This window comes from Engraulis encrasicolus, chromosome 15 (assembly GCF_034702125.1).
Source record: "Engraulis encrasicolus isolate BLACKSEA-1 chromosome 15, IST_EnEncr_1.0, whole genome shotgun sequence".
NCBI lineage: Eukaryota > Metazoa > Chordata > Actinopteri > Clupeiformes > Engraulidae > Engraulis > Engraulis encrasicolus.
Window position 1 is genome coordinate 23,660,440 of NC_085871.1, and position 26,313 is coordinate 23,686,752.

The 26,313-nt window shown below is 47.8% G+C and overlaps 1 protein-coding gene across 1 annotated transcript in view; it reads right to left on the minus strand.

The window, feature by feature from the left end:
- Nucleotides 1-26,313, minus strand: part of lrp6 (low density lipoprotein receptor-related protein 6) — a 117,012-nt gene that overhangs the window by 79,212 nt on the left and 11,487 nt on the right. Inside the window, exon 3 of the mRNA XM_063217242.1 lies at nt 77-274. Within this exon, the coding sequence (XP_063073312.1) occupies nt 77-274 (198 nt within the window). The remainder of the gene's footprint in view (nt 1-76; nt 275-26,313) is intronic.

Genomic DNA, 26,313 nt, shown 5'->3' on the forward strand with positions numbered 1-26,313 from the left:
TGAGCACCGCCGGTATTCAATGTGTTAAAAAGTGAAACACAACATGCAGATTTTTAAAAATGTCCGCTGTCCTGACCTAGAAGTGCCGTCAAGGTTGGAGCGGTGGATGAAGTTGAACTTGGCGTCGGCCCAGTACAGTTTCTTCTCGCCGTAGTCTAGCGTCAGGCCGTTGGGCCAGTAGATGTCGCTGTCGATGACCATCTGCCGACTCGTGCCGTCCATGCCCGCCCGCTCGATCTTTGGGATCTCGCCCCAGTCCGTCCAGTACATGTACCTGAGAGGGACAAAAATAAAGAGGAACACCATATAAGCCAACTCAATTATGGTTCAAGAAACCTGTAGAAGCAAACGCATACACAATACGATATCTGTGAATTCATGGGAGTTTACAGAACCGATCCAGTACATGCATACAAGAGGACAAAGAAGAACACCAGAAATGCCAACTCATAAAAATTATAGTTCAAGAAGCTCATGAGCGACCCTAGAAATCTTGTCCCAATCCATCAAGCACATGAGATGGTCAAACAAGAAGACCATACAAGTCAACTAATATGAAACAATTCAAGACACTAAAGCGAACTTGGTATCTCACAAAAGTTGGTGCCATAAATGTGCCTTCATTAGACAAACAACAAGAATGCTAACGTCAATGATGCTTTTTGGGGCGTCAGGTCGTGTAACCACTGCTAATACCCATATATTAATTAGTGGTTGGTAATTAATGTACTGCAATGAATATGCCTCTTAGATAATCCATTAAAAAAAAACATTTAAATCCATAAAATATATGGCATTAGCTAGCTATGGTTGCACTGCCCTGACGTGTGCTACTACTAAAATGTCATTGACCCATAAGCCAAACTCATAGAATAACAGTTAATAAAACATCAGCAGCATCAGTGTATCGTCTGATTGGCTTATAATTTTTTTTACACATTATACACTGTACAGCACTGGTCCGGTCTTTATCAATACGATATATCAAACTCAATCAGAGCAGACAAGACAAGCACCATCCACACCAACATTTTTCATTTGCAGCATGTGTGCAACCATGATAATGCCACAGTTCTCATAGTTCATTCTCCACTATGAAGATGAAACTCATCCTCTTGAAAATGTACAGCAGAAGGAAAAAAAGGGTTCGTCTGTGCTCATTCTGTTAGAGTGCAATGTTTAATTTATGTGCAAAAACTACACTGGAGATCACACCACAAGCACCAGCAACTCATTTACCATTTCTGCATATGTAAACAGCAGCTATGAACTCTTCACCCAACTACTCCCTCTTTTTTCATTCCGTTTCTTGCACCATAATTATTTATTTCAGACACTCAGTTGCTGCAAATATTCTTCTGAATACATTTCCGCCGCCTTCCATGGACTACAATCAGGGCCTCTAACAGCTCTGGTCAGACGGGCCTGGGACAAAGTCATGTGAAAGCCCCCCTCCACAAAACATTCCATGTAATGAGGAGCCCCAAAAAGGTTTGGGCCCCAAAACGTTTGGACTCCAACGCGTTTCGGTAGCCATGCCTTCTTCAAGGAGTCAAACCTGGGACAAAGTCATGTGAAAGCCCCCCTCCACAAAACATTCGATGTAATGAGGAGCCCAAAAAGTTTTGGGCCCCAAAACGTTTGGACCCCAACGCGTTTCGGTAGCCATGCCTTCTTCAGGGAGTCAAACCTGGGACAAAGTCATGTGAAAGCCCCCCCTTCACAAAACATTCAATGTAATGACGACCCAATTCTGGCCCCTCCTTCTCCATGGGCCCGGGACAACTGACCCCTTTGTCCCTCCTGACGGCTTTCCTGGCTACATCCACAGTCAGTACATTATGGAGGAGAAGAGAGTCTCTCTGGAGTCCACTCTCAATCCATATGGCAAGAGAGAAGACTGCTTTTAGAAAGCAGAGCTCTCAAAAACACAGTTTACTAACCCAGCTGGAAAGGGCAATGAAAGCAAGTGAGGCAGTCAACACAAACACGCACACTCACACTCACACACGCACACACACACACACACAACACTGCAGGAAGGGGCAATGAAGGCAGTCAGTCAACAGACACACGCACACAGACACACACGCAGTGTTGCACAACAAACCCCCCCGATGCCTGTTTGTGGGCGCATGGGGGTAATCCCAACAGAGGAAGAGCGAGGCCCCCCGCTCCAAACAGCCCGTGACAGGGGCCCGCAGGGAAACACTGACCCCCGACCTTTCACACCACTCAGAGGGCCCCTGCCTGCTGCTGGGGGGGGGGGCACAGTCATGCATCGGGACCCGGACGCCCGTCACACAAACACACACTCTGAATAACTTGACAACACAGGAAACGCAGTCCATATGGACACGCGGCCATTCGGCAGACAGACAGACACACACAGACACAGACACAGACGCATGCACACACAGATGCACGTGCACAGACGCAGACGCAGACGCACGTGCACTCACACAGATGCAGAAGCGCACGCACAGACACACAGTCTGCCTTTAAGAGGCAATGACTGACCGGGGGTCTTATATTGAAGCAGGTCTCAGTACATCTGATAAGGGCACTGCACGCACGCACGCACAATTTGAGTCACTGATGGGACTCGACTGCTCAGAGCAAACACTCTGTAGCCATGCAACACGGACTCACACAAAACCAAAACAAAAAGACACATACGCATGTAGATGGGAAGAAATCTCTCAATATGAAAATAATGAAATAAGCTTAGCCAAGGGACTGATGGTGCAATACTAGCACTAAGCTAACTCTCCGTGTGTGTGCATGTGTGTGCGCGTGTGCGCGTGTGTGCGCGTGTGTGCGCGTGTGTGTGTGCGTGTGTGTGCGCGTGTGTGTGTGTGCGTGTGTCTGTGCGCGTGTGTGCGCGTGTGCGCGTGTGTGCGCGTGTGTGCGCGTCTATGCGGTGTGTGCTTAACACTAAAACCATCATTGAAAACATGAACAGCATACCAGTCTGGACCCCGTTTCTCTACAGTGTTGTTGCTAAGTAACCAGTTAGTTACTTAGCAAGTTGCCAATGTGAATTTGCATTGCAATCAGTAAGTTGCTAACTTAGTTAGCAACGACACTTTTGAGAAACACAACCCAGAATATTTGGGTGGCAGATGTTGCCAAACAGAACAGCCCTCCTCAATCTGACCCTCAACCCTCTCTCCACAACTCATCCCCAGCAGCCAGCAAAAGGCTAAGTTATTTAAAACTATTTCTTAGTATTTAAAACTCCCAAAGCGCCTCTGACTCCCCCGCCGGAAAAAAATCCCCTTTCTCTCTCTTATACACACACTAGAGAAAGCCCTGTTTCCTGGTCTAGTTCATTTTGTCCAAACACAAACACACATGCAAACCGTACACACACACTCACACTTCCTGTGGTCTCTAGTCCATTTAACCTGGCTGTTAATGTAGAGAACACAAGTGGAGCGGTGGGCCAGTAAAGCTTGGAGAGACACGCACGCACGCACGCACGCACGCACGGTGGGCCAGTAAAGCATGATCTGGGGAGTCATCTCGTCATCTCCCCCTCACAGCAGCCTCGTTACCCTCTTGGGACCACAATAATGAGACCCCTCTGGAGCTGCAGAGGGTGGTGTGTGTCTGTGTCTGTGTCTGTGTGTGTGTGTGTGTGTGTGTGTGTGTGTGTGTTGTCTGAGTATGAGGGGTAGTTGTGGGGAGAGGGTAAAAGTAGTTAGGGTATTTGGTGCGCGCGTGTGTGTGTGTGTGTGTGTGTGTGTGTGTGTGTGTGTGTGTGTGTGTGTGTGTGTGTGTGTGTGTGTGTGTGTGACCCAGAATGCAGTGGGGCAGACAGGAAGTGTTGGATGACCGTCCTGCGTACACAAGCAAGCCACAGAGGAAGGCAGGAGTATGTGAAAACTGAGGCCCGTGTGTGTGTGTGTGTGTGTGTGTGTGTGTGTGTGTGTGTGTGTGTTGGGGGCTATTATTTACATACATCCCCCTCCTAGTGTTTTGCTGCGTTCAGGCACAAAGGACCTCGGTCATGGCCATGGGGTTTTGGTGGAAGCGGATGAGGTGTGTGTGTGTGTGTGTGTGTGTGTGTGTGTGTGTGTGTGTGTGTGTGTGTGTGTGTGTGTGTGTGTGTGTGTGTGTGTGTGTGTGTGTGTGTGTGTGTGTGTGTGTGTGTGTGTGTGTGTGTGTGTGTGTGTGTGTGTGTGTGTGTGTGTGTGTAGGGGTTTAGGGAGAGGGGGCAGGGCAGCACACTGTGCTAACGGGGCACTTTTGTTTTCTCCTAGTGCCCACTGACAGGCCTCACAGCTGGACTGGGATCCCTCACTGCCCCTCCCCCATCCCCCATCCCCAACCCCCCTTCGTCCTTCACTTCCCTTCCCTTCCCCTCCCCCACCGCATTTCCCCACAGCAGAAACACTACTCCACACCATCCCCCATGCACACTGCCTGCCTGTTGCCTTTCTGCCACCTCTCGACAGCTTTCAGCCCTGTGAGTGGACATGCATGGCAAAAGTCCACACATCCTCAAGACCTACCTTACAGTATGTCACACTAGTAACCAAACCTGGTGACTCAGTGTCAGTGATGGGGAAAAAAGGGTGTTTATTCTCACACGCACGCACGCACTCACGCACACCAATGCTATAGTGTGTGCCAGTTTGAAACAGAGACAGCCCCCATTTCCACCAAACCATACTAGGGAGGGAAACAAGGAAACCAAGCAAAGCAAACACTGATGGAAGGCCTGTCTCACCACAAAGGAAAAGGTAGTGCGCTTTCATAGCAAGCAAAAGTCAAAGTACGGGCCTGTGGCCAGGTATGATAGAGCAAAGCAGGTATGACAGGGGAAACGGTGAGAATTTGGGGTTTACAGATGCACTCCATACCTTCAAATACGGTACAGGGGAAAGAAACAGTGAAGGAAAGCCCGACTTGTCAAAAAAAGAGGAGAGCAGAACAGTGCCATAGAATGCAAAAGGCAATGCCTGGGCCTCTATACTTTCCAGCATAACTGTTTAGCAATGCACCCATTAAACTACACTGAAACTAGCAAATTAAAATCAACTAAAGGTTGATACTCCTGGTTTCCAAAAACTACTCTCACATTTAAATCAATAATTTCTACCATTCCAACCTGGATTTTTTCTTACCACTCTTTCTAACTTCTCGCCTCTGTGTTTTTGTTTCGGCCTTGGCCTATGGTCATGGCATCAGTAGTCACATCCCCTCTTCGCCCCCAGGCAGATATCGTTCCTACCTGTGTTGAACCTCTCTCCCCCTACCCATTGCTCAAAGTAACCTAATGCAATGCGGACACAGTGGAGCACAGGTCTCTCTCTCTATATTGACAGGAAGGTCACACCTCCACAACATCAGCTGTTTTAAAGCATGTCACACTTCAACATCCAGGTGACCCTCTGATGAGATGGAAGTTTCACCATCGAAATATGTCAGGTAAAAGATAACAACTTTTACATGTCTGAAACAAAATAACTTGAATAGTTAATATAACCTTAAGACATAATTCTCTCTCTCCCTCCCTCCATCCATCCATCCATCACTGTGGGCCAGTACAGGCTCAGCTCCACAGGCAGCTGTGAAAATACAGCAGGGGAGCGGGCAGCAACGGGCGGCAGCAAGGGGACACTGCACTGCACTGCACTCACCACTAGAAACCGCAGAGAATCAACTCCACCCTCCCAAGGAAGCTACGCCATCACTAACACGCACGCACGCACGCACGCACGCACAGGGCTCAAACTCCCCCCCCCCCAACTCCACATCACACACACACACACACACACACACCAGGCTCCCTGGTTCTTATGCATTTCATGGATGTGCAAACACTGCTCACACCATTTTTACATCCAAAATTGGATGACCGAGAGGAAACAAAAATAAACAAGTGTCACTGGACTTTCTTAGAAGACAGGTCATTTCACAACCCAAGATGGCGTTTGAGTTTGGACCATTTGTGTCTCCCATCTCCCTCCAAGTATGACGGCAGCATGAAGACATCGTTTTCCACTTCCCCTGACCTCTAGAAGGAGAGCAGGGCGACGTGGCATAACACAAGGTCATAGATCTCACTTTTGTTCCCTTACGACGAGAAAGGGAGACTGACACACTAAAGACTAAAAACAGACGCATTTCACGACACACACACACACACACACACACAGGTAGTGACTCTCTTGCACACACACACAGGCAGTGACTCTCTTGCACGCACACAGGCACCGACTCTCTTGCACACACACAGGCACCGACTCTCTTGCACACACACAGGCAGTGACTCTCTTGCGCGCGCACACACACACACACAGGCAGTGACTCTCTTTTGCGCACACACACACAGGCAGTGACTCTCTTTTGCGCACACACACACAGGCAGTGACTCTCTTTTGCGCACACACACACAGGCAGTGACTCTCTTTTGCGCACACACACACAGGCAGTGACTCTCTTTTGCGCACACACACACACACAGGCAGTGACTCTCTTTTGCGCACACACACACAGGCAGTGACTCTCTTTTGCGCACACACACACAGGCAGTGACTCTCTTTTGCACACACACACACAGGCAGTGACTCTCTTTTGCACACACACACACACAGGCAGTGACTCTCTTTTGCACACACACACACACACACACACACACACACACACACACACACACACACACACACACACACACACACACGCACACACACACACACACACACAAACACACACACACACACGCACACAAACACACACGCGCACACACACACGCGTAGTGACTCTCTTGCCGCACACATGCACGCACACACACTTCCCTAAAGGCGACCTGCAGAGACGAACAAAAGAGGAGCAGTGAGGGCTCCCAGTATTACATCATCTCCTGGAGATGGGAGTTCAGTTTGCACACAAACCCTCTTAATTCCCGTGTAAACCAGTCGACGGGCGACGGGTCTTTTTTTCCCCTCCATGTTCTTCCTGCAATCAGGTTCCTTTAGTACAGTGGGGGGATGTAGCGCCCCCGTAGAGAAACACTACTTCAGTACAAATCAAGTACAGACCTGGCATCCCATTTTTCTCCCTACCTTTTCTAAAAAACACACACACACACACAAGAAAAGGAGGGAAACTGTCCACTGGTGCACACACACACACACAATCGCACACACACACACACAGACAGGAAGTGGGCTTCCAGTTTTCTTTTCTTGGCGTCAACTATTCCTGAACATGCGGCACTCGGGCAAGTCCAGACAGTTCACAGACAACAAGTGTGCATGTGCTTGTGTGCGCTCGAGTGTCTTTGGTGGTGAGTAAGGCCCTACAGAGAGTGCATGCGTTTCTGGCGGTCTAAAGAACACACATACACACACACGCACGCACACACACGCAATCACATGCCTCCATCAACAGAACAGAGAGCCAGCGTCGTCACACTGCATGGCAATGAACCGGCATCTCTACTACGTCAGAGGCACAGAGACAGCCTACAGGACCTGCTAAAGGTCAGATTAGACTTCAGCAACTGCGAGCGTGAAAAGTCGCGTGGGAGTGGCCACGAACCAATTTTGTATTCATGCATCTGCGAGCTCTGCGAGGTCCGAGGTCTCGTTGCCAGCCACATTTGAAATTGCGCGATTAGGCTACTTTCACTACATTGTAAGCACTGCGGTCATTATTAAGCAATGTTGCCTTCTATCCCGGTTAGCTAGGTATTTTCACACAAATTGCAAAGGCAATGCAGTGGTATCATTATTTGACATACCCAGTCTGTTTTCACGAGCAGAAAATGCAAGCATGTAAAGACAGTTGATTCTGCCGATGTGTGTTTACATTCGGTGGAGGAACGGTAGTAAAACCGCAGGCATTGTGCCACGAGTGTTCAACTGATGCATTGTTTGTTACTTAGCTTAGCTTTCGTGTATTTACACACATTTACACACAAGGCATTAATAAAGTTTTTAACAGAATACAGCTCTGCTCTCGCAAACTACTGGCATTGCGCTGCCACAAGAACAGAACAAGGAAGTAGCGAGACGACCAATCATAGTGCCTTTTTGTCTGCGTACTCCGCGTCCGTCCGACGGATAGTTAGAATTTTTTCGAGGCGCTAGACGACGGGCGCAGAGCCTCTGAGAGGGGGGCGTGGACTCGCATAGACAGAAAACGGACGGACGCAGATTCTATGCGAGCGAAGCATAAATCTAGCTTAATCCTACCTGCTACTACAGCCTACTACCTCTGCTGCCATGACTGAAACGGTGTAGTTACTGGAAATGTACTGGTATTGTGGGGGCATAATAATATGCTGCCATCTTCCATAACTGATAAAAGTGTGTGTGTGTGTGTGTGTGTGTGTGTGTGTGTGTGTGTGTGTGTGTGTGTGTGTGTGTGTGTGTGTGGGTGTGTGTGTGTGTGTGTGTGTGTGTGTGTGTGTGTGTGTGTGTGTGTGTGTGTGTGTGTGTGTGTGTGTGTGTGTGTGTGTCTGTGTGTGTGCATGCCGGAACGCATCAGCCATTTTAGTCATTTTTCGTATGGACATCACCACAAACAAAGAGAGAACAAATGGCCACAAGCATAATCAATGAATTAGTGTTTCAAAGAGAATGTCTGAATGTCTTTTGCACTCATTCTATTATCAATGGTATCACAGTTTTAAAACTGTACTGCTATTCTTTGACCTCAAATGTGATAGTCAAAATATAATCCAAGCCAAACGGCTGTTCATGTATGGGTCCTTGGATGGACAGATGTGGTGAAATAACCATTAAGCAGTGAGACCAGTCCATTCTTTTTTGGTGTTTTTGACTTTTTTGTGATAGCATAGATAAGATGGTGTCAGGAAGCGAGTGGGGATGGAGAGATGGGGACGGACTGGCAAAGGACCAGGGCCGGGCATAGCAAACGAGTATCCTACCGTTGAACAGTACATTCTACAATTTAAGAAAAAAACAAGACAATTCAACTTGGCTCGACAGAGAGGTGTTCAAGGAAAGAGTACCCTAAGGCCCCCCCGGAGCCGACGACAAATGTGTGTTTGTATATTTAAGGATGTGACAAGATTAGATGTGAAAAGTTCAAACATGGCTGAAAATGCCTGGAAGACACAGAGCTGACTGAGGCAGCAACCAACAGAGAAGACGGAGGCTAATGATACAAATAGAAACAAAAGAAAAAGCATGCGTGTCGTGTGTGTGCGTGCGTGCGTGCACCTAAGAGTGAGAGAGAGGGGGAGAGAGTAGGTGTGTTTGTTTTAAGTTCTGTTCCCGCACCACTTTCTTAAGTGTTTATTTCCCTTAGGGCCTGTAGTTCTCCTTGGGGAGTGCAGCCTGCCTGGGGAAACACACACACACACAGACACAGACACACACACACACACACACACACACACACACACACACACACACACACACACACACACACACACACACACAGACACAGACACACTTCTGAAGACTCATAACACACACCCACTACTAACATAGACAGAAGCATCAGACGCACGTGTGTGTGATGAGGTCCAACATCAGCAATCGTGTGTGTGTGTGTGTGTGTGTGTGTGTGTGTGTGTGTGTGTGTGTATATATGTTTCCTCTCCCCTGACAACATCTACACATTTGTTTACTGAGCCCGAGCTTTTAGCTGTAAGCAGTTTACACGTGTGCATGTAAGGGGAGATCGTTTATAGTAGGCACTTTGTAGTATGTGTGGTGTCTCACAACATCAGTTAGAGTTTTGTTTGGGGCTGGAGACATTTTTACAGCAGCAGGTTTCCCGTGTTAGGATATACAAGGGAACAGATCCGGATTGAGATGGCCTTGGGCCCCTATGCTGTGGGGACCCCCGGAAGGCTAATTTTGTGAGAGATTTAATTTACAGTGTCAAAATTACGATCCAGGGATTAAGGATAACATGTCTACCAACTGTATTTAATGTGACAGATTAATTTTACCATATTGCATTACAATTCTGCAATTTTTCAGTTTTGGCCAATCAGGGTCCCCCTGGTAGGTGAGTGCCCCTAGGCTGCAGCCATATCTAGCCTGTGCATTAATCTGGCCCTGCAAGGGAAGAGTCTGACACTGGCACCAAGAGCCGCCCGAGTAATTGCTACTGAAGGGACAACAAGAGGTGGCGGAGCTAGTGGCTTTCGGGAACAGTGAAGAGTGGGAGAGAGGATCGGGAAATGACCTTGGGTCGGAATTCGAACCCGGGTCGGCCGCATAACAGTCCAGTGCCCAGCTGATTAAGCCACGGCTGGGCCAACCTCTCCTGATGGGGCATGGCAGCTCAGACATTCAGTGCAGTCTCTGCGCTAGTCTTTAGCCTTCATGTTAAAGACTTACTTCGATTTGGGAAAATGGTACTCAAGAGTCAAGACTCGTGTTTGCTACAACACTGAAAATGCCAAACGCATACACTTGGACGTGTTGAGTCTAATTTAAGACAGAAGCTTGATGATGCATTGCATGGTTGTAACCATGGTCACAGAAACACAGACTGTACCGCAGGGGCGTACACGTACACACACACACACACACACACACACGAACACGCACACACCCTGTAAGGTCCTAAGGCCCAAGGCTTGGGTGGTACCTCAGAGCGGCCCCAGAATGGGATGAGATATATGGGAGGCTCCCCTTCTCCTCCCCAAAACAGTTTCATGATCACATTATTTATTTACCTTTTTCAGTGGTCATGCCATTTTGTTGCACCGTCTCATTTTGATTTGATTTGATCCCATTTACCGGTATGTTGTGCCCCATCACCCTGAAATAGCTTTACAACTCATTATTTACTTTCTTAAGAAGCCGTGCTGATTTTGCATGCTGGCAGGGCTCTAAATTAACTTTTTCCACCACCAGCCAATTTGGCTAGTGGACATTTTTTCTTACCAGCCAAACAGAAGTTCAACTAGCCATTTTTTTCAATCTCGCCAAAATAAACTATGTGTTAGGCTAGTTTTTTTTTTAAATTATGGTAATTTTGTTCAACAATTACACTATATACACTATATATAGGCCTGCATACTATAGGCCTATTATAGGCTATATATTTTTTCATTATTTTTTAACTTCTGCTTTATTTTTAACTTTCATTACTTAGGCCAAATCAATTTGATTAGTTTTTGTTCAATTCCTCTGAAAACAGCTGAATCACATCACACAAGCCACTCACATAACAGACCTTTAACATACAGTAACCAAGCACACAGCAAAACTCTCCAAAACCTCACATAGGCCTACGCACACCCCAAGGAAGGAGAAGTGATGAGAGGAAAAGGAGAGGAGAGAGGAGGAGCTCTTCTCTTATCTACCACGCGCAACAAAATGACAAGAAGCCTAGTTTAACTAAAAGTAAATAATATCACGGGAATCTTCGATTCCTTTGTTACTTCCACAGCTTCGTCGTTGGTTGCTTTTTTGTTATTTGTTTTCTTTCCGATGGCGTGGGCTTTCCAACTAAGTTGCGCCAGGACTCGGAACATTTCAGAAGACAACTGAACTGACAGCTACGCTCACACTACTCTGACAGTCAGCTCTCCTCCTCTGCCCTTGTCGCTATTTCGTTCCACAACCACTCCTTTTTTAACGTCACTATTATTACGGTTACAATTACTACTAGCATTCACCAACACACAGAACTTTGCTCTAACCACCGCCACATTCTCATCACTCGCACAAAACATAATCTGCGTTAGTCATGCTATTGAAACGGTCAGGGCCTCGCTGCTTCAAAAAGGCAGCCTGTTACAGCAAGGTTCAGCCTAGTAATAATAGCAGTAGTGGCGTTAAAAAGGTTGTAGCGAAATCGACGAGAGCATAGGAGGAGAGCTGCCTGTCAGAATAGTGTGAGCGTAGCTGACAGAAGGCTGGTCGTCTGAAATGTTTTCAATGCTGGCGCGCGCAACAGCATGGAGTTGCCGCTTGCTGCACTGGAAAGCCCACGGTGGGAGGCTACGTCGTGACGCTAGTGTCCATGGGTAATGTAGGAAATCTCGCCTTAAGGGCTCTGCATACTTAACGTGCGCACGTTCGTCATAGCAGCGGTTTACCGTTCATAATTTACTGTACTCGGGCGCTACTGGCCAAATTGGCGGGTAGGTATTTTTTTCTACTAGCCAAAATTAATTTTCACCCGTGTTTGACGGGTTGGCGTGTGTTAATTTAGAACCCTGCATGCTGGTAATCTGATCTGTTAAGTGCAGTCCCACGTCTTAGAAGATCTCAGATTTGACCAGCTGGAGGAGCGGATGTGCTCGTATTTCTGACACAATGACTGGGAATATAGACTGCCGTCAGGCACCCGGCAGTGTTGCTATGCTAGAGACGCCCTCTTCTCTACCTGAAGGTTTCCTCAACACAACTACCGCTCTGAATGGACAAAGAATTGCTTTAAGGATGAAAAATCTAATTCAACACACACAAACACACACGCACGCACACACATTAACTCTTGGGACTGTCGAATGTTCATTCACCTTGCAATAAGTCAAAGACAATGAGCAATGACGCGGTAATAACCATCTTATTTCTGCCTTGAAAGTTGCACAGTGTCCCTTTAAAATAATGTAAAGGGACAACAGATTTCATCAAATTCTCTGGTGGCCCTCCCCTCATTTGGTTAATTGACGAGAGAATTCTTGGTGTACCTCTCGTCTTTAGGGACCCCAGGAAGGGACAAGACTTTCACGCCCACACTCACACTCCTCCTGCTGCTCTTGATGGCAATCGACACTTCACATATGACTAGGAGACATAGCTCACTCTCTCTGCCACAGACACAGACACACACAGAGACACACACAGAGACACACACACACAGACAGACACACACACACACACACACACACACACACACAGACAGACAGACAGACAGACAGACAGACAGACAGACAGACAGACAGACAGACAGACAGACAGACAGACAGACACACACACACACACACACACACACACACACACGAATAGGTCAGGCGTGTCATCTAACAGTTGAGTCAGAGGAGATCCACTATAGTTCAGGAATGCCAAAATGGCTGAGCTGGTTTCAGCAGTCACTTGATATTTTTTGTTCCTGGTCTGGGGTATGGGAAACAGGGTATAGGCTACACACACACACGGGCACATGCACACACACATCTAGTAGTCATCTCCGACTCTTCAGTTCTGTGACTGGCCTGCTTAGAAGAACAGAAAAGAAATGCAGAGAGAGAGAGAGAGAGAGAGAGAGAGAGAGAGAGAGAGAGAGAGAGAGAGAGAGAGAGAGAGAGAGAGAGAGAGAGAGAGAGAGAGAGAGAGAGAGAGAGAGAGAGAGAGAATCACCCAGGGCCACAAGAGCCGCATTGTATTTGCTACCTGGAGCATTCAGCAGCGATGTTGAACCTGCTCCAGCTCTGCGTTCCTGACTGGATTTCAGAGGGTAGTACCCTCTCTTTCTCTTTCGCTCCCACTCTCCCTTTCTTTCTCTCAGTTTATCTAACCATTTCCCTCTTTCTCTCTGTCACGATCATTCATACCCCTGTGCTGCCCCTCTTCGTCCCTCTCCTCATCGCTTGCTGTCTCTCTCTAGCAAAAGGCCCTGTCACTTTCAGCTAAAACATTTGTTTAGTTCCTAGTGGTGTCAACCATAATCGATTCGGCAATGCATTGCAATATGGGGCAGAACAATTCAATAATCGATTCAACAAATGCCATAATCAATGCATTGTTTCAAGTTTCAATTACTTCCTTGAGCAGTTCAAAGTATTGAAAACTGCAAGACTGAGATACACAACAGCAAATAATAAAATCTTGTTCAGTATCTGATTGCGTGTACTGCCTCATGACAGATGAAAAATTTCCCTTGCTTTCAGTAGAAATGTATTGAATTGCAATGCATCGTAGAATCGGACTGAACCGATTCGAATAGTCATCTCTCGAAACGTAATTGAATCGAATTGTAAGGGCAGTGCCAATGCACACCACTATAGTTCCCATACAGAAGTCAAATGTACCCAGTTTCATTGTGGGCACACACCAAAAATCAGACATACTTCAGTTTATTGGCACAATCCCACGGGCTGTACCAAATTACACCGGCAAGGATTTCTTTCTTTTTTTTTATAAAGTAACTCACTTGGCAAAGGAAGGGACAATATTATTGTAGTATGATATCACAGCCGCCAAGAGTGCATAAAGGGCCTCCGAATGACGTGTTTGTGTGTGAAGGGGGCAAACGCTGAGGTCCAATTTAGATGTGAGGTTTTGGGCAGGTTCCACTACACTCAATCTTTAACAGATGGGGAACCAGGGCAGCTACCCTCACCCCGTCGTTAAAAAAACGAAAAGGCAACAAGCCTATAGTAGTGGTGGGAATACGGCATAACGCTCTCGCTAACTGCAATGAAAGAGAGAACGAATGTGTGCGTGAGTGAGTGAGTGAGTGAGTGAGTGAGTGAGTGAGTGAGTGAGTGAGTGAGTGAGTGAGTGAGTGAGTGAGTGAGTGAGTGAGTGAGTGAGTGAGTGAGTGAGTGAGTGAGTGAGTGAGTGAGTGAGTGAGTGAGTGAGTGAGTGAGTATTGCCAACCGCCTATAGTGGTGGGAATACGGCAAAACGCTCTCGCTAACTGCAATGAAAGTGAGAACGAATGAGTGAGTGAGTGAGTGTCTGTTTTGGTCTGGTACTCATGCCAAAACTCAGAGAGTGACTGGAGTGAGTACGGTATCTACTGGCAGACCTTTTGAGTTCATATCAACAACAGAATGACAAATCAGACGGACCAGCCAAACTACGTAAATGGTGCAGCGATATGCAATAACTTGGGCCCTGTTGGCGGTAAATGCGGGGCGATAAAGATCGACATGGCTCATATTTGTCTGTCAGACCTGTTCCAAAAAACATTTCTCTACTTATCCACGGCGGACATGTAGATTTTTTTTAGTCAGTCATTCACGTCTGTGTGAGGAACACGTTCAAGGTTTTGAGTAAATAATGAGGATCGATCCAAAAGGAAAAACACAGACACACATAGAAACACACGCACAGACGCACACACAAGCCCATCAAACATTCCAGTGATGTGCCAAAATAAATGGAGTGAAAATCGTAACCTGAACTTCAAAATAAGCACTAGATTAATTCATGCCAGACGCTCTGGGCAGTTTGACGAGGAGCTGACAAGTCCACAGATATAACCGAGTCCAAAGAGATAACAGAGAGCGCACACCAATAGTGTTGTGGGGAGGGAGACTGATGACTATTACCCCTGTGGCGATCAAAAACTTATGAATAGTCCGTTTAAAAAAACAGAACAATGTTTAAAAACGCAACTATGTATGATAAAAACAAAATAATGACCTCTAATTCACTGCTGCAAGACAAGTACTGTCTAGGCCACCCAACAAAAAACATCAAGCTTAGCTAAGGCCATAACTTTTCACTTGGTACTTCGAAGAGAAGAAGTGTGTAGAGAAAATTTCTCAACCAAATGTGGGAAGGGAAAATAAATACTCTGCTGAAATGCTGAAAGAGTTTGGAAGGCACAAAAAACGTTTGGCAACGCCACAGCTAATGGCGTGCAAAGGAGCGCTTAAATGCGGGAACAGAAACGGTGTAACAGAGAGCGTAACTCTACCTGCCAGACTAAACATGCTTGGTGAGTTAACTCTGCCGACCCGCTGTGAGCAAACAACAAAGACTCTCACATATAAAACACACACAACGATGCAATTTGGCTTTTCAGTGGTGCGGTGGTCAGGTCTGTCAGGAGGACCCTCGTGCCAACCAGAGAGAGAGAGAGAGAGAGAGAGAGAGATAGGGACAGAGAAAGAGAGAGAGACACAGAGAGAGAGAGAGAGAGAGAGAGAGAGAGAGAGAGAGAGAGAGAGAGAGAGAGAGAGAGACAGACAGACAGACAGAGTGTGCGAGAGAGAGACAGAGAGAGACAGAGAGAGACAAAGAGACAGAGACAAAGAGACAGAGACAAAGAGACAGACAGAGAGAGACAGAGAGAGAGAGAGAGAGAGAGAGAGAGAAACCGAGAGAGACAGACAAAGAGAGAGAGAGAGAGAGAGAGAGAGATATAGACAGACAAAGAGAGAGAGAGCGAGAGAGAGAGCGAGAGAAAGACAGAGAGCAAGACAAAGAGACAGACAGAGAGAGAAAGAGAGAGAGAGACAGAGACAGAGAGAGAACGAATAAAACAACTGCATTTTGCTGGGCCCCCCATCTGTGGTGTGAACAACCAAGTGAGTCAGACAAATAAACAGGCAGTGAAACTTCCCCCATTTGTTCCCAAGGTGAGGGGCCCTCCGATTGCTTTACCATGCGCTCGCCCGCCCGCCGACCGCCCTGATTGCACACAGCCTAGGCCAGTGGATCTCAACTTTTCAAAGTTCTCAACGCCCCGTTAACCTTATGATAAGCCTCCCAACACCCCATTGAACTCATCATAAGCCTTTCAACGCCCCCCTTAGTGTTGAAAAATGAAATAGACTAATGCCCCCCAATGAGAACTAAGCGCCACCCCCACTCTGCTGCTTCCTTCCCAACGCCTCCTAGGGCTCCTCAATGCCCCCTGGGGGGCTGTAGCGCCCCCATTGAGAAACACTAGCCTAGGCTGAGCATGGCCTGGATGGCTGCGAAGACTTGACGGTGGCCAGATGTGCCTAAAATAGCGTGCGTATACAGTTGAATACTTTGGTTGTTACAGTTTATCGATAAGGGGGTGCCTGTTTCTGTGCCAAATTGGGCCTACCGGCCGACCGATCGGTTGCCGACTGACCCCATCACATTTTGTGCGAATCTGGGGCATGTGTGGGTTGGGGGGTCCGACATAAAAACCAAACCATAACCTAAACCTGACAACCAACCAGAAACAAAATTTTATTTTTCTTAGGCCTTGGCCTGTACAAATTGGGGAAAGTCAGGAAGATACAAGGAATTATGTGATTTCTGCAGTCTACTAGTTGCTTCTTATCCCATCAAAGTGGTTGTAGGCGCTACATCCGTCCCTACTCTGTCGATCGTGACTGCGACTTTTCTCCAAAACCCTGTGAATACCAGCCTCCTCATCAGCCATTCATGCAACGTGTGTGCTGCAATGTTCTCTCTCACTCTTACAAACTAATAAAATGTGTGACGTGCGTGTGCGGGTGCGTGTTTGAAAGAATGACATTGAATAACATTGTATACATGCCATGTGGGAGTATGTGTATGAGGAAGAGGAAGAGAAAGGAAGATGTGCATGTGCACGCGTGTCTGTCTTACAGAAGAGGAGGGAGTTTGTGGGAACGAGAAAAAAGAGAAAAGAACAAAAAAAGACAGAGGAAAAATGGTAAAAAGTAATAGACCGGAAGAGTCAGATGGAGGAAGAGAGGAGTAAGTTGTGCATGTGTGCATGTACTTCATGCAGAGTGTGTGCCCGAGAGAGAGAGAGAGAGAGAGAGAGAGAGAGAGAGAGAGAGAGAGAGAGAAAGAAAGAAAGAAAGAAAGAAAGAAAGAAAGAAAAAAAGAAAGAAAGAAAGAAAGAAAGAAAGAAAGAAAGAAAGAAAGAGAGAAATAAAAAACAAATGTCTGCGAGATGGAAAGACTGAGAGAGAGACGGTAAGATGAAGAGGGTGTTCATGTACGGTGTGTGTGTGTGTGTGTGTGTGTGTGTGTGTGTGTGTGTGTGTGTGTGTGTGTGTGTGTGTGGCGTGTCTAGCCGTGCGGGAGCGCGGGGCTGGTAATCGGCCCCCACGCAGGGATGTACGAGGCCCCTCCAGAGGGGATCAAACGGGTGGCACACGTGTGAGCCAGACACCCAGCCGAGCACCATTAACACCACACACACACACACACACACACATACACACACACACACACACACACACACACACACACACACACACACACACACACACACACACACACACACACACACACACACACACACACACACACACAAACACACACACCACACACACACACACACACACACACACACACACACACACACACACACATACACACAGAGACATACACACACACACACACTATTAACACGCCTGCCTTGTCCAGCAACCCGCTGCCTTCCCACACACACAAACCTCCCCTCAACTACAAACGGCTCACACAGACAGGCTCTACCCACTACACCTCTAAAATTTGTCTCGTGTGTACACACACGTGTACACGCGTACACACACACCAGCTCTAGCTAGGAGTCCAACCACTCCACCTTCTCTGCACTCTCAGACTCCCTATCGCTGTGGGACTCAAGACTCACTTTCTCTGCTTCTCTGAGAGGAGGAGAGGAGAGCTGAGGAGAGGAGAGGATAGGAGAGGAGAGGAGAGGAGAGGAGAAAAAGAAAGTCTGTGAGGCAGAGAGAAATGGGAGTGACTGGGAGAAAAGAAGGGACAGAGACAGTGTGACTGAAATATGGCAAAAAAAAGAATAGAGGACCAGAGAGAAGATGGTAAGAGAACGAGCTGAAGTGAAAGTGCCGAGAGAGAGAGAGAGAGAGAGAGAGAGAGAGAGAGAGAGAGAGAGAGAGAGAGAGAGAGAGAGAGAGAGAGAGAGAGAGAGAGAGAGAATAAACAGACAGTGAAGTTTCCAGAGACTGACACAGAGCAAGAGAGATTGATCGAGGTAGAGTGAGGCAAACAGGATAGAAACAGGAGAGGCGGGTTAGAAAAGACAGGAGAGAAAGAGAGAGAGACAAAACAGGAGAGAAAGAGAAATGACAGAGTGAGAGCACGAGAGGCTGAGGGAGAGAAAGTGAAATGGGGAGAGAGAGAGAGAGAGAGAGAGAGAGAGAGAGAGAGAGAGAGAGAGAGAGAGAGAGAGAGAGAGAGAGAGAAAGAGAGAGAGAGAAAGAGAGAGAAAGAGAAAGAGAGAGAGAGAAAGAGAGAGAGAAAGAGAGAGAAAGAGAAAGAGAAAGGGAGAAGGAGTAGAGCCAGAGGGGCCTATGAGGAGCATGAGGAGCCCAGTAGAGTCACAGTAGAGGAATGCCAAGAGGTCTTGGCCAGCGTCCCGTGTAAATATCTGCCAGCAAGACAAAAATAAGAGGCTGAGATGGCTCCCTCTGGCCCGCCACACCGCACTGCACCGCAGACACGGACAAAAGACATATGGGGGGGGGTAAGTTAACGCACCGTATTTCTCAGTTCCAATAACACTTGACCTTCGCAGGTCAAGAGTGACCATTTGCCTACAAATATGACTGGATACAGAAAGTGCATTCCAATATGCTACCTTGCGTCCTCCACTTGTGCTTGTGGCCTCGCCCCGCCTTCTGGCCCCTCCTTCGTGGAGAAAACAATACAATTTCCCCGCTGTCAGCCTAGTCAAAACAATTTTTGGGGGACTATTCTTCATTCACCATCCAGTTTGCAAATGAGAAAATGACTTAACAATTGAGCTTTTGCGAGATATTGAAATATAATGCTGTTGTCAGTGATGTCATCATGACATATTACTTCCTGGTACGAGGCCACACGCAGAAGTGGAGGACGCAAGGTCACATTTTGGAACGCACCCTGTATCTCAATGGTGCTGGCGGCCATACAGGCAGGCCAGCAGTGAATTGGCAGGCAAATTTGAAGTCACAGAGAGAAAAAAACTTCTAGGATGCAGGTGAAGGGGAAATAGCCAATCAAAAACTGGACTTCAGTGGAATCAGTGCAGCTTTCCGTCCGAGCCGAAATTTGGGGCTTTCTTCTGGGCTTTTGAAACACGTCCACCTCTCGAAGCGGCTGGCCAAACTGGCAGGCCCGAGTGAAGAAAAGAAAAGGCAGACCTTAGTCACAGAGAAATTAGAGTGCAGGTGAAGGGGAAATAGCCAATCGGGGAAATAAAATAGCCTTCAGCCGTCCGTCTAACACTTTCGGTCCAAGACGGACCGAGTTTGGTTCTGGTCTGGGGTTTTGAAACATGTCCACCTCTCTCTCTCTCCATAGTGCTGAAGGCCAAACTGGCAGGCAGGCAGGCGGAGTGAGGGGGGGGGAAGTTGAACACATAAAAATGGCAGATCTTAGTCACCGAGAAGCAGAACCTCTGGAGGATGCAGGTGAGGGGGGAAAGTAAAGTAAAGCGCAACAAGTCAACGGAGAGAAATTACAAGCCGGGTGAAGTCATGGGTTTTTAAGGTTTTATAATACTGACTCTGTACGTCAACATCTCTCTCTCTCTCTCTCTCTCTTCAGGAGGCCAACAGGGTGTATGTGTGTGTGTGTGTGCGTGTGCGTGTGCGTGTGCGTGTGTATGTGTGTGTGCATGTGTTGACACACTTGAATGGTGGTGATCTAGAACTGGAACAGTCAAGCCTGGACAGAAATACTGCCATCATATCTCAGCATGGGCTTGTTGAGTAACTCTGTGGACCTAGAGAGAGAGAAACCAACCAGCCTTGTAATTCACTTGCTGGACCTAAAATTAAAAACAAGACTTAGGACCAACATCCTTGTAAAACTACATCAAAAGTTCCTTGTTTTTTAATAGGGAGAAATGAGGTGCAGAAACCAAATCTAGCTCTAGTCTAAAAAGTTAATCAACATTTTCCATGTCTTGACCGAAATACATTGGTGCTTTAAGTTTTCAAACACTTTGTTTATATATGCAGCTGGGACTTTGTAGGTTGTTGTTACACACCAGAACCCCTGGACCCCCCCAAACACACACACACCCACACACACACACACCCACCCACACACACACCCACCCACACACACACAACGGCGGTTCCCCAAAAGGTTTCCTTCGACATAAACCCTCGTCCAGCCGCCCTCAAACACACGGAAGATGTGTTCCGTATTGTCCTAATTGTGATTGGACGGAAACAGCAGAACAGAAGAAGGTAAGCTGATTTATCTCCATCCTCATCCTCATCCTAATCATCCTCCCATCTCCTGTCTCCATCCTCTGAGCTGAGCTCTTTCAGTCCTTCCTTTATGGCAGAGTCACCAGCGTGAAATCACACCAGTAAACAAATGGAAATCCCCCCCCTGCAACAGATCTTGGTCATCCACCAGAACAGAACTCAACTCACCTTTCTTCTCGTTCTCTTCTCCGCCCTCCCCTCCCAATCTCACTTACGACAGAAATAGATTCAGCATAAGAAAGGAAGTTTGTGTGTGTGTGTGTGTGTGTGTGTGTGTGTGTGTGTGTGTGTGTGTGTGTGTGTGTGTGTGTGTTGTGGGGTTTAGAGGGGGTAGGGGGGAGAGGGTCTGGGGTTCTTTGACTGAAAACATCTGGGCAAACAACAATGGACCTTTGTTGAGAGCACGCAAGCATAGAGTGGGTTCCTCGAAACAAGACCCCAAAAAACCTGGGGGAGAGGGGGAGACCGGGCGAGAGCGAGAGAGAGAGCGAGAAAGAAAGAAAGAAAGAAAGAAAGAAAGAAAGAAAGAAAGAAAGAAAGAAAGAAAGAAAGAAGGAAAGAAGAGAAAGACACACACAAAAGAGAAAGCAAGAGAAAGAAAGAAGTGAGAGCGAAAGAGGAGCAAATAGAGAGGCAAGCAAATAAAAAAGAGAGGAAAAGGACTGGATCATGGAAGAGAGGGAGACAGAACGAGAGGGAGAGACAATGGCAGAGATTGAAAGAGAGGAGGAGGAGGAGAGAGCGAGAGAAAAAGCAAAAGGAGGGACAAATGGGGAGGGGAGAATAAAACTGTCGTTCAGTAAGCGATTTCATGCAGACAAATAAAACAGATTCCTCACCGGGAGGACTTACAGGCCTAATCAAAGCACAAGTTGCATTTGCATGTTTTTGCATGCGATCCACACACACAAACACACACACACGCACAGCGGGGAGCCATTTATTTTCATGGGGGGAGGGTGGTGACTGACTGGGGATGAGTTTGTTGAGAATGGTGCTAGCTAAAGGGGGGAGATTGGGAAATAGAGAGGGGGGAAGCTAGGGATGGAGAGGGAGAAATGGGAGAAAGAGGGATGGATGTAAGAGGGAGGGACGAGGGAGACTGAGAAGGGAGGGGGAGAAAAAGATGGATGTAAAGGAAAGGCTGTAGAGGGAGAAAGAGAGAGGTAGGGATATAGAGAGGGAGAAAGGGAGAGGTGGATGGAGCGAGAGAGCGAGAGAGAGAGAGAGAGAGCGAGAGAGCGAGAGAGAAATAGAGAGAAAGAGAAAGAGAAATAGAGAGGGATAAAGATACAGAGAGGAGAGGGGGAGAAATGGAGATGGCTGTAGGGATGTAGAGGGAGGTGCAGTGCTGGCGGGAATAGGATGGGATTGGGATGGGATGGGATGTGCCTAGCCATGGTGCCCCGGCAGGGGGCCGTTCCGCAGGCCTGGCTGATTAAATCGGAAGCTCGCTAAGCTATTTGTACAATGGGGGTAATTACAGTGCCGCGCCGTGCTGAACCACTTGCCCCCCCGTTTCTCCACGCTCTGCCAGCCCAGCCACCGCCCACTGCCCACCCTCATTGCCTGCCTGCCTGCCTGCCTATGTCTTTTTAGGGTGAGAGCAAGGGATGATCCAAAATCGCTGCTTAAGTAAAGACCACCCTGCCTGCCAGGCTGGTCATGTCTTTTTGTGCTGCAGGGCTTTTCGGTTGCAGGGTTGATCTTTAGACCAGTGTTTGAAGCCGACCCTGCCTTGCCTTGCCTTGCCATGCTACGCATCTTCTTGGCATGGCTGACTTGCTTGTGGTTCTTGCACTGTCTGCCGATGACTTTTTAGTAAGTCTGCCAGCCTACTTCTTCAGCTTCACTACAATTTGGATATATTCAGGGCACCTAGAGGAGGTGGGGTCTGTTTTAAAGGTGGCTCAGCCTTCAATATAGGCCTAAAGTGCAGGGGGAAATCCTGGTTTGTGTTCATAGTGCGGCCCTTGGAGGAATTTGAAGTGGCCACTCGAATGATCCCCACCCCTGGCTTAACCAGTCAGCCAGTTTGCCAGGCTAGGGTACTGCCTGGTTGTCCAGGTACCCCTCTTTAGGTTAGTCTGACTTGATTGGCCTCAGATTACTGCCAACATCGACCCTGCTAGCTTACTTGCGTTTGGGTTTGTTGATGACATGGGTATTACATGCAATGATTCTCTTGTTGCATTGGGTCTGGCCACATCCAATTGCTTCGTCCGTGTGGCCATGCTACACACTTCCAAAGTAACCTGTACTACGCAACTAACTGCATACCTCAATCAAAGGTTGTGAAAACGAAACAAAATAGCTTGTGTTAATAGTCTGGGTGACTCTCCTTAGAATGAGAGAGGGAGAGAGGGAGAGAGGGAGAGAGGGAGAGAGGGAGAGAGGGAGAGAGAGCGAGAATGTGCAAGAGAGAGAAAGAGCACGAGCGATAGTACAACACAGCGAAAGGGAGACCGACAGAGAGAGATAGAGAAAAGCACGAGCGAGCGAACGAAGGGGTGAAACTGTCAGGGCAAAAAAAAAAGGAAAAAAAGAAAAAAAGAGCGGGAGAGAGCAACATCCCTTCAATTTAAATAAAACTAATGAATACATTACTGGCGGCCTTTTATCTGCGCCCCTTGTGGATTTACATGCTAATTCGCTCTGCACTCTCGTGCCTTATCAGGGCCATGGAAAAAAATACTGAATGAAGGAAAAAGAGGAGAAGAGGAGAGGGGGAGGCACAGAGGGGAAGAGGAGAGGGAAAGGGGAAAGAAAGAGAAAGAGGAGAGGAGAAGAGGAGAGGGGGAGGAAAAGGGGAAGGAAAGAGGAGAGGAGAGGAGAAGAGGAGGCAAAGAGGAAGAGGAGAGGAGAAGAGGAGAGGGGAAAGCGAAGAGGGGGAGGCGAAGAGGAAGAGGAGAGGAGAGGAGAGGAGAGGGGGAGGAAAAGAGGAAGAGGAGAGGGGGAGGGGGAGGCAAAGAGGGGAAGAGGAGGAGAGGAGAGGAGAGGAGAGGAGAGGAAAAGAGGAAGAGGAGAGGAAAAGAGGAAGAGGAGAGAAGAGGAGAGGGGGAGGCAAAGAGGGGAAGAGGAGGAGGAGGAGAGGAGAGGGAGAGGAGAGGAGAGGGCAAAGAGGGGAAGAGGAGAGGGAGAGAGGAAAAGGGGAAGGAAATAGGAAGAGGAGAGGAGAGGGGGAGGCAAACGGGAAGAGGAGAGGGCAAAGAGAGGAGAGGGCAAAGAGAGGAAGAGGAGAGGGCAAAGAGAGGAAGAGGAGAGGGCAAAGAGAGGAAAAGGGGAAGGAAAGGGGGAAAGGGGAAGGAAAGAGGATAGTACTCTCTGCCTGCACAGACCAAGAGGAAGAGAAGTACCTCAAGACAACGTCAACCCCTGCCCCCAAACACTGTTTCTTTCGCATTTTGCATCACATTGAGGAAACTTAAGAGTAGGAGGAAGAGAGAGAGAGAGAGAGAGAGAGAGAGAGAGAGAGAGAGAGAGAGAGTGAGTGAACTGAGTGAACGACAGAGCAAGAACGCACGAAAAAGAGCACGAGAGATAGTATATAAAATACAGCGAGAGAGAGAGAGAGAGAGAGACTCTGGTAATTGACCTCAGACACGGGTAGCGATTCGAACTCTGGAAAAAGCCTGCACCAGGTTTGTCTACATTCCCACATCACTATTTCTGCACCTTCTAACATTTCTGCGTTCGGAAAAAGCCCCAAAAATTGGTCTTGGATAAGCTTTCTCAGGGCTAGGATTCTTTGCTTTGCTTGATCAATAAGCTTACTGATTGAGTGCCTGCTGGCCACACCTGAAATGCTGCCAAGTACCACGGAATGATCGTTCACCAGGATTGGTCAAAGAATTCCTGAGAATTAAGGATGCTATAGCCAAGTTTTCAGATCGGGATTCTGGCAATTGGGAAAAGTCTGCCAGAGCAAAACTCATCAATGGGTTTAAAAGCCCTGAATTGTTGGGTAATGTTGGGAAGTGAAAGGGGCATGGGAAAACGACGAGAAAAAAAAGATCTCCACCAAGTCAAGTGGGAATAGGATAACTGTGTGTTCGTAAAGTGTGGACATTTCTGTTCGCTTTCACCATGACACACTTTTTATCCTATTGTCGGTTACATCTTGTTGGCCTCGCTTTCTAGAGCAATGAGGACCTTGAAACAATGGTAAGGTAATGGCAGACCAAAAAAAAGAGAGAATTACACCAGTGTGTTTTACTAACATAACTTTTCACAAAGCATTATATAGAATTGCATAGCTTCCTCGCACATGTGCACGCACGCACGCACACGCACACACACACACACCAGTGTATGGGGGAAGGGGTTGCAACGGCACTTGATTTTGAACCAGTGTGCCTGGAGCATTGTGCCCACAGCAATGCTTCAAAGCAGAAGGCAAGAAGGTCACCAGAGGGTTCAAACCGACATACAAGAGAGGCGAAGCTGGGAAAATCAGGATATGGTGCAATGGTAACACGTCACATGCTATACAAGAAGACACAAGTCCATAGGATCCATTGTATTCAGATATAACATTTCCTTGCCCGAAATGTATATTTTCATTTGAAAAACTCAGGACAGCGAAACACACATTCCTGAATAAGCACAAAACCATGAAAAGCTTCCCCCTGCCTTATCTGATAGGATATGGCTTTCTGACATGGCTTTGATGAAATACCCTCCCTCCGCCCGCCTCACCACCCCAACACCCACCCAGCATCCCTGTGCAGTCCTTTCCCATCATTGGAGTGGGCCGGTGCACCTCTGAAGCGGAGGTCATCCAAATACCTGCTGGGAACAATGGCTGCCTCTGTGCTCCCCCGGCCCGGCAACAAGCAGGCAGGCAGGCAGGCAGCCATCCCACGGCAGCTATCACACTCACTCAGAGAGCCATGTTCAAGGAGGCACAGGTACGGAGGTACCTGAGGGGTGTGTGTGTACGTGAGGGGACAGTTTGTGTGTGTGTGTGTGTGTGTGTGTGTGTGTGTGTGTGTGTGTGTGTGTGTGTGTGTATACATGCAGAAGTATGTGCCTGTGTGTATGTACGAGTGTGTGAGAGAGAGTGTAAGCGCGACCGGGAAAGGGACTCTGTGTGTGTGTGTGTGTGTGTGTGTGTGTGTGCGCGTGCGTGTGTGGTGTGTGTGTGTGTGTGTGTGTGTGTGTGTGTGTGTGTGTGTGTGTGTGTGTGTGCGTGTGTGTGTGTGTGCGCGTGCGTGTGTGGTGTGTGTGTGTGCATGAGAGAGCGATAGATAGATGGAGAAAATGTGTGTGAAAGTACTTCTATGTGCAAGTGTGTGAAAGCATGTCGTAAGTGAGTGTGTGTTTCTGTACGTACAGGAGTGTGCAAGAGTGTGTGAGGCAGGGGCGGAGCTATAGGGAGGGTGAGCAGGGCACTTGCCCCAGGGCCCAGGGCCCTCCCGTGTACGTGTCTTGCCCTGGAGCCCTGTGTGCAATTGTTCCACCACTGGTCTGAGGGCAGT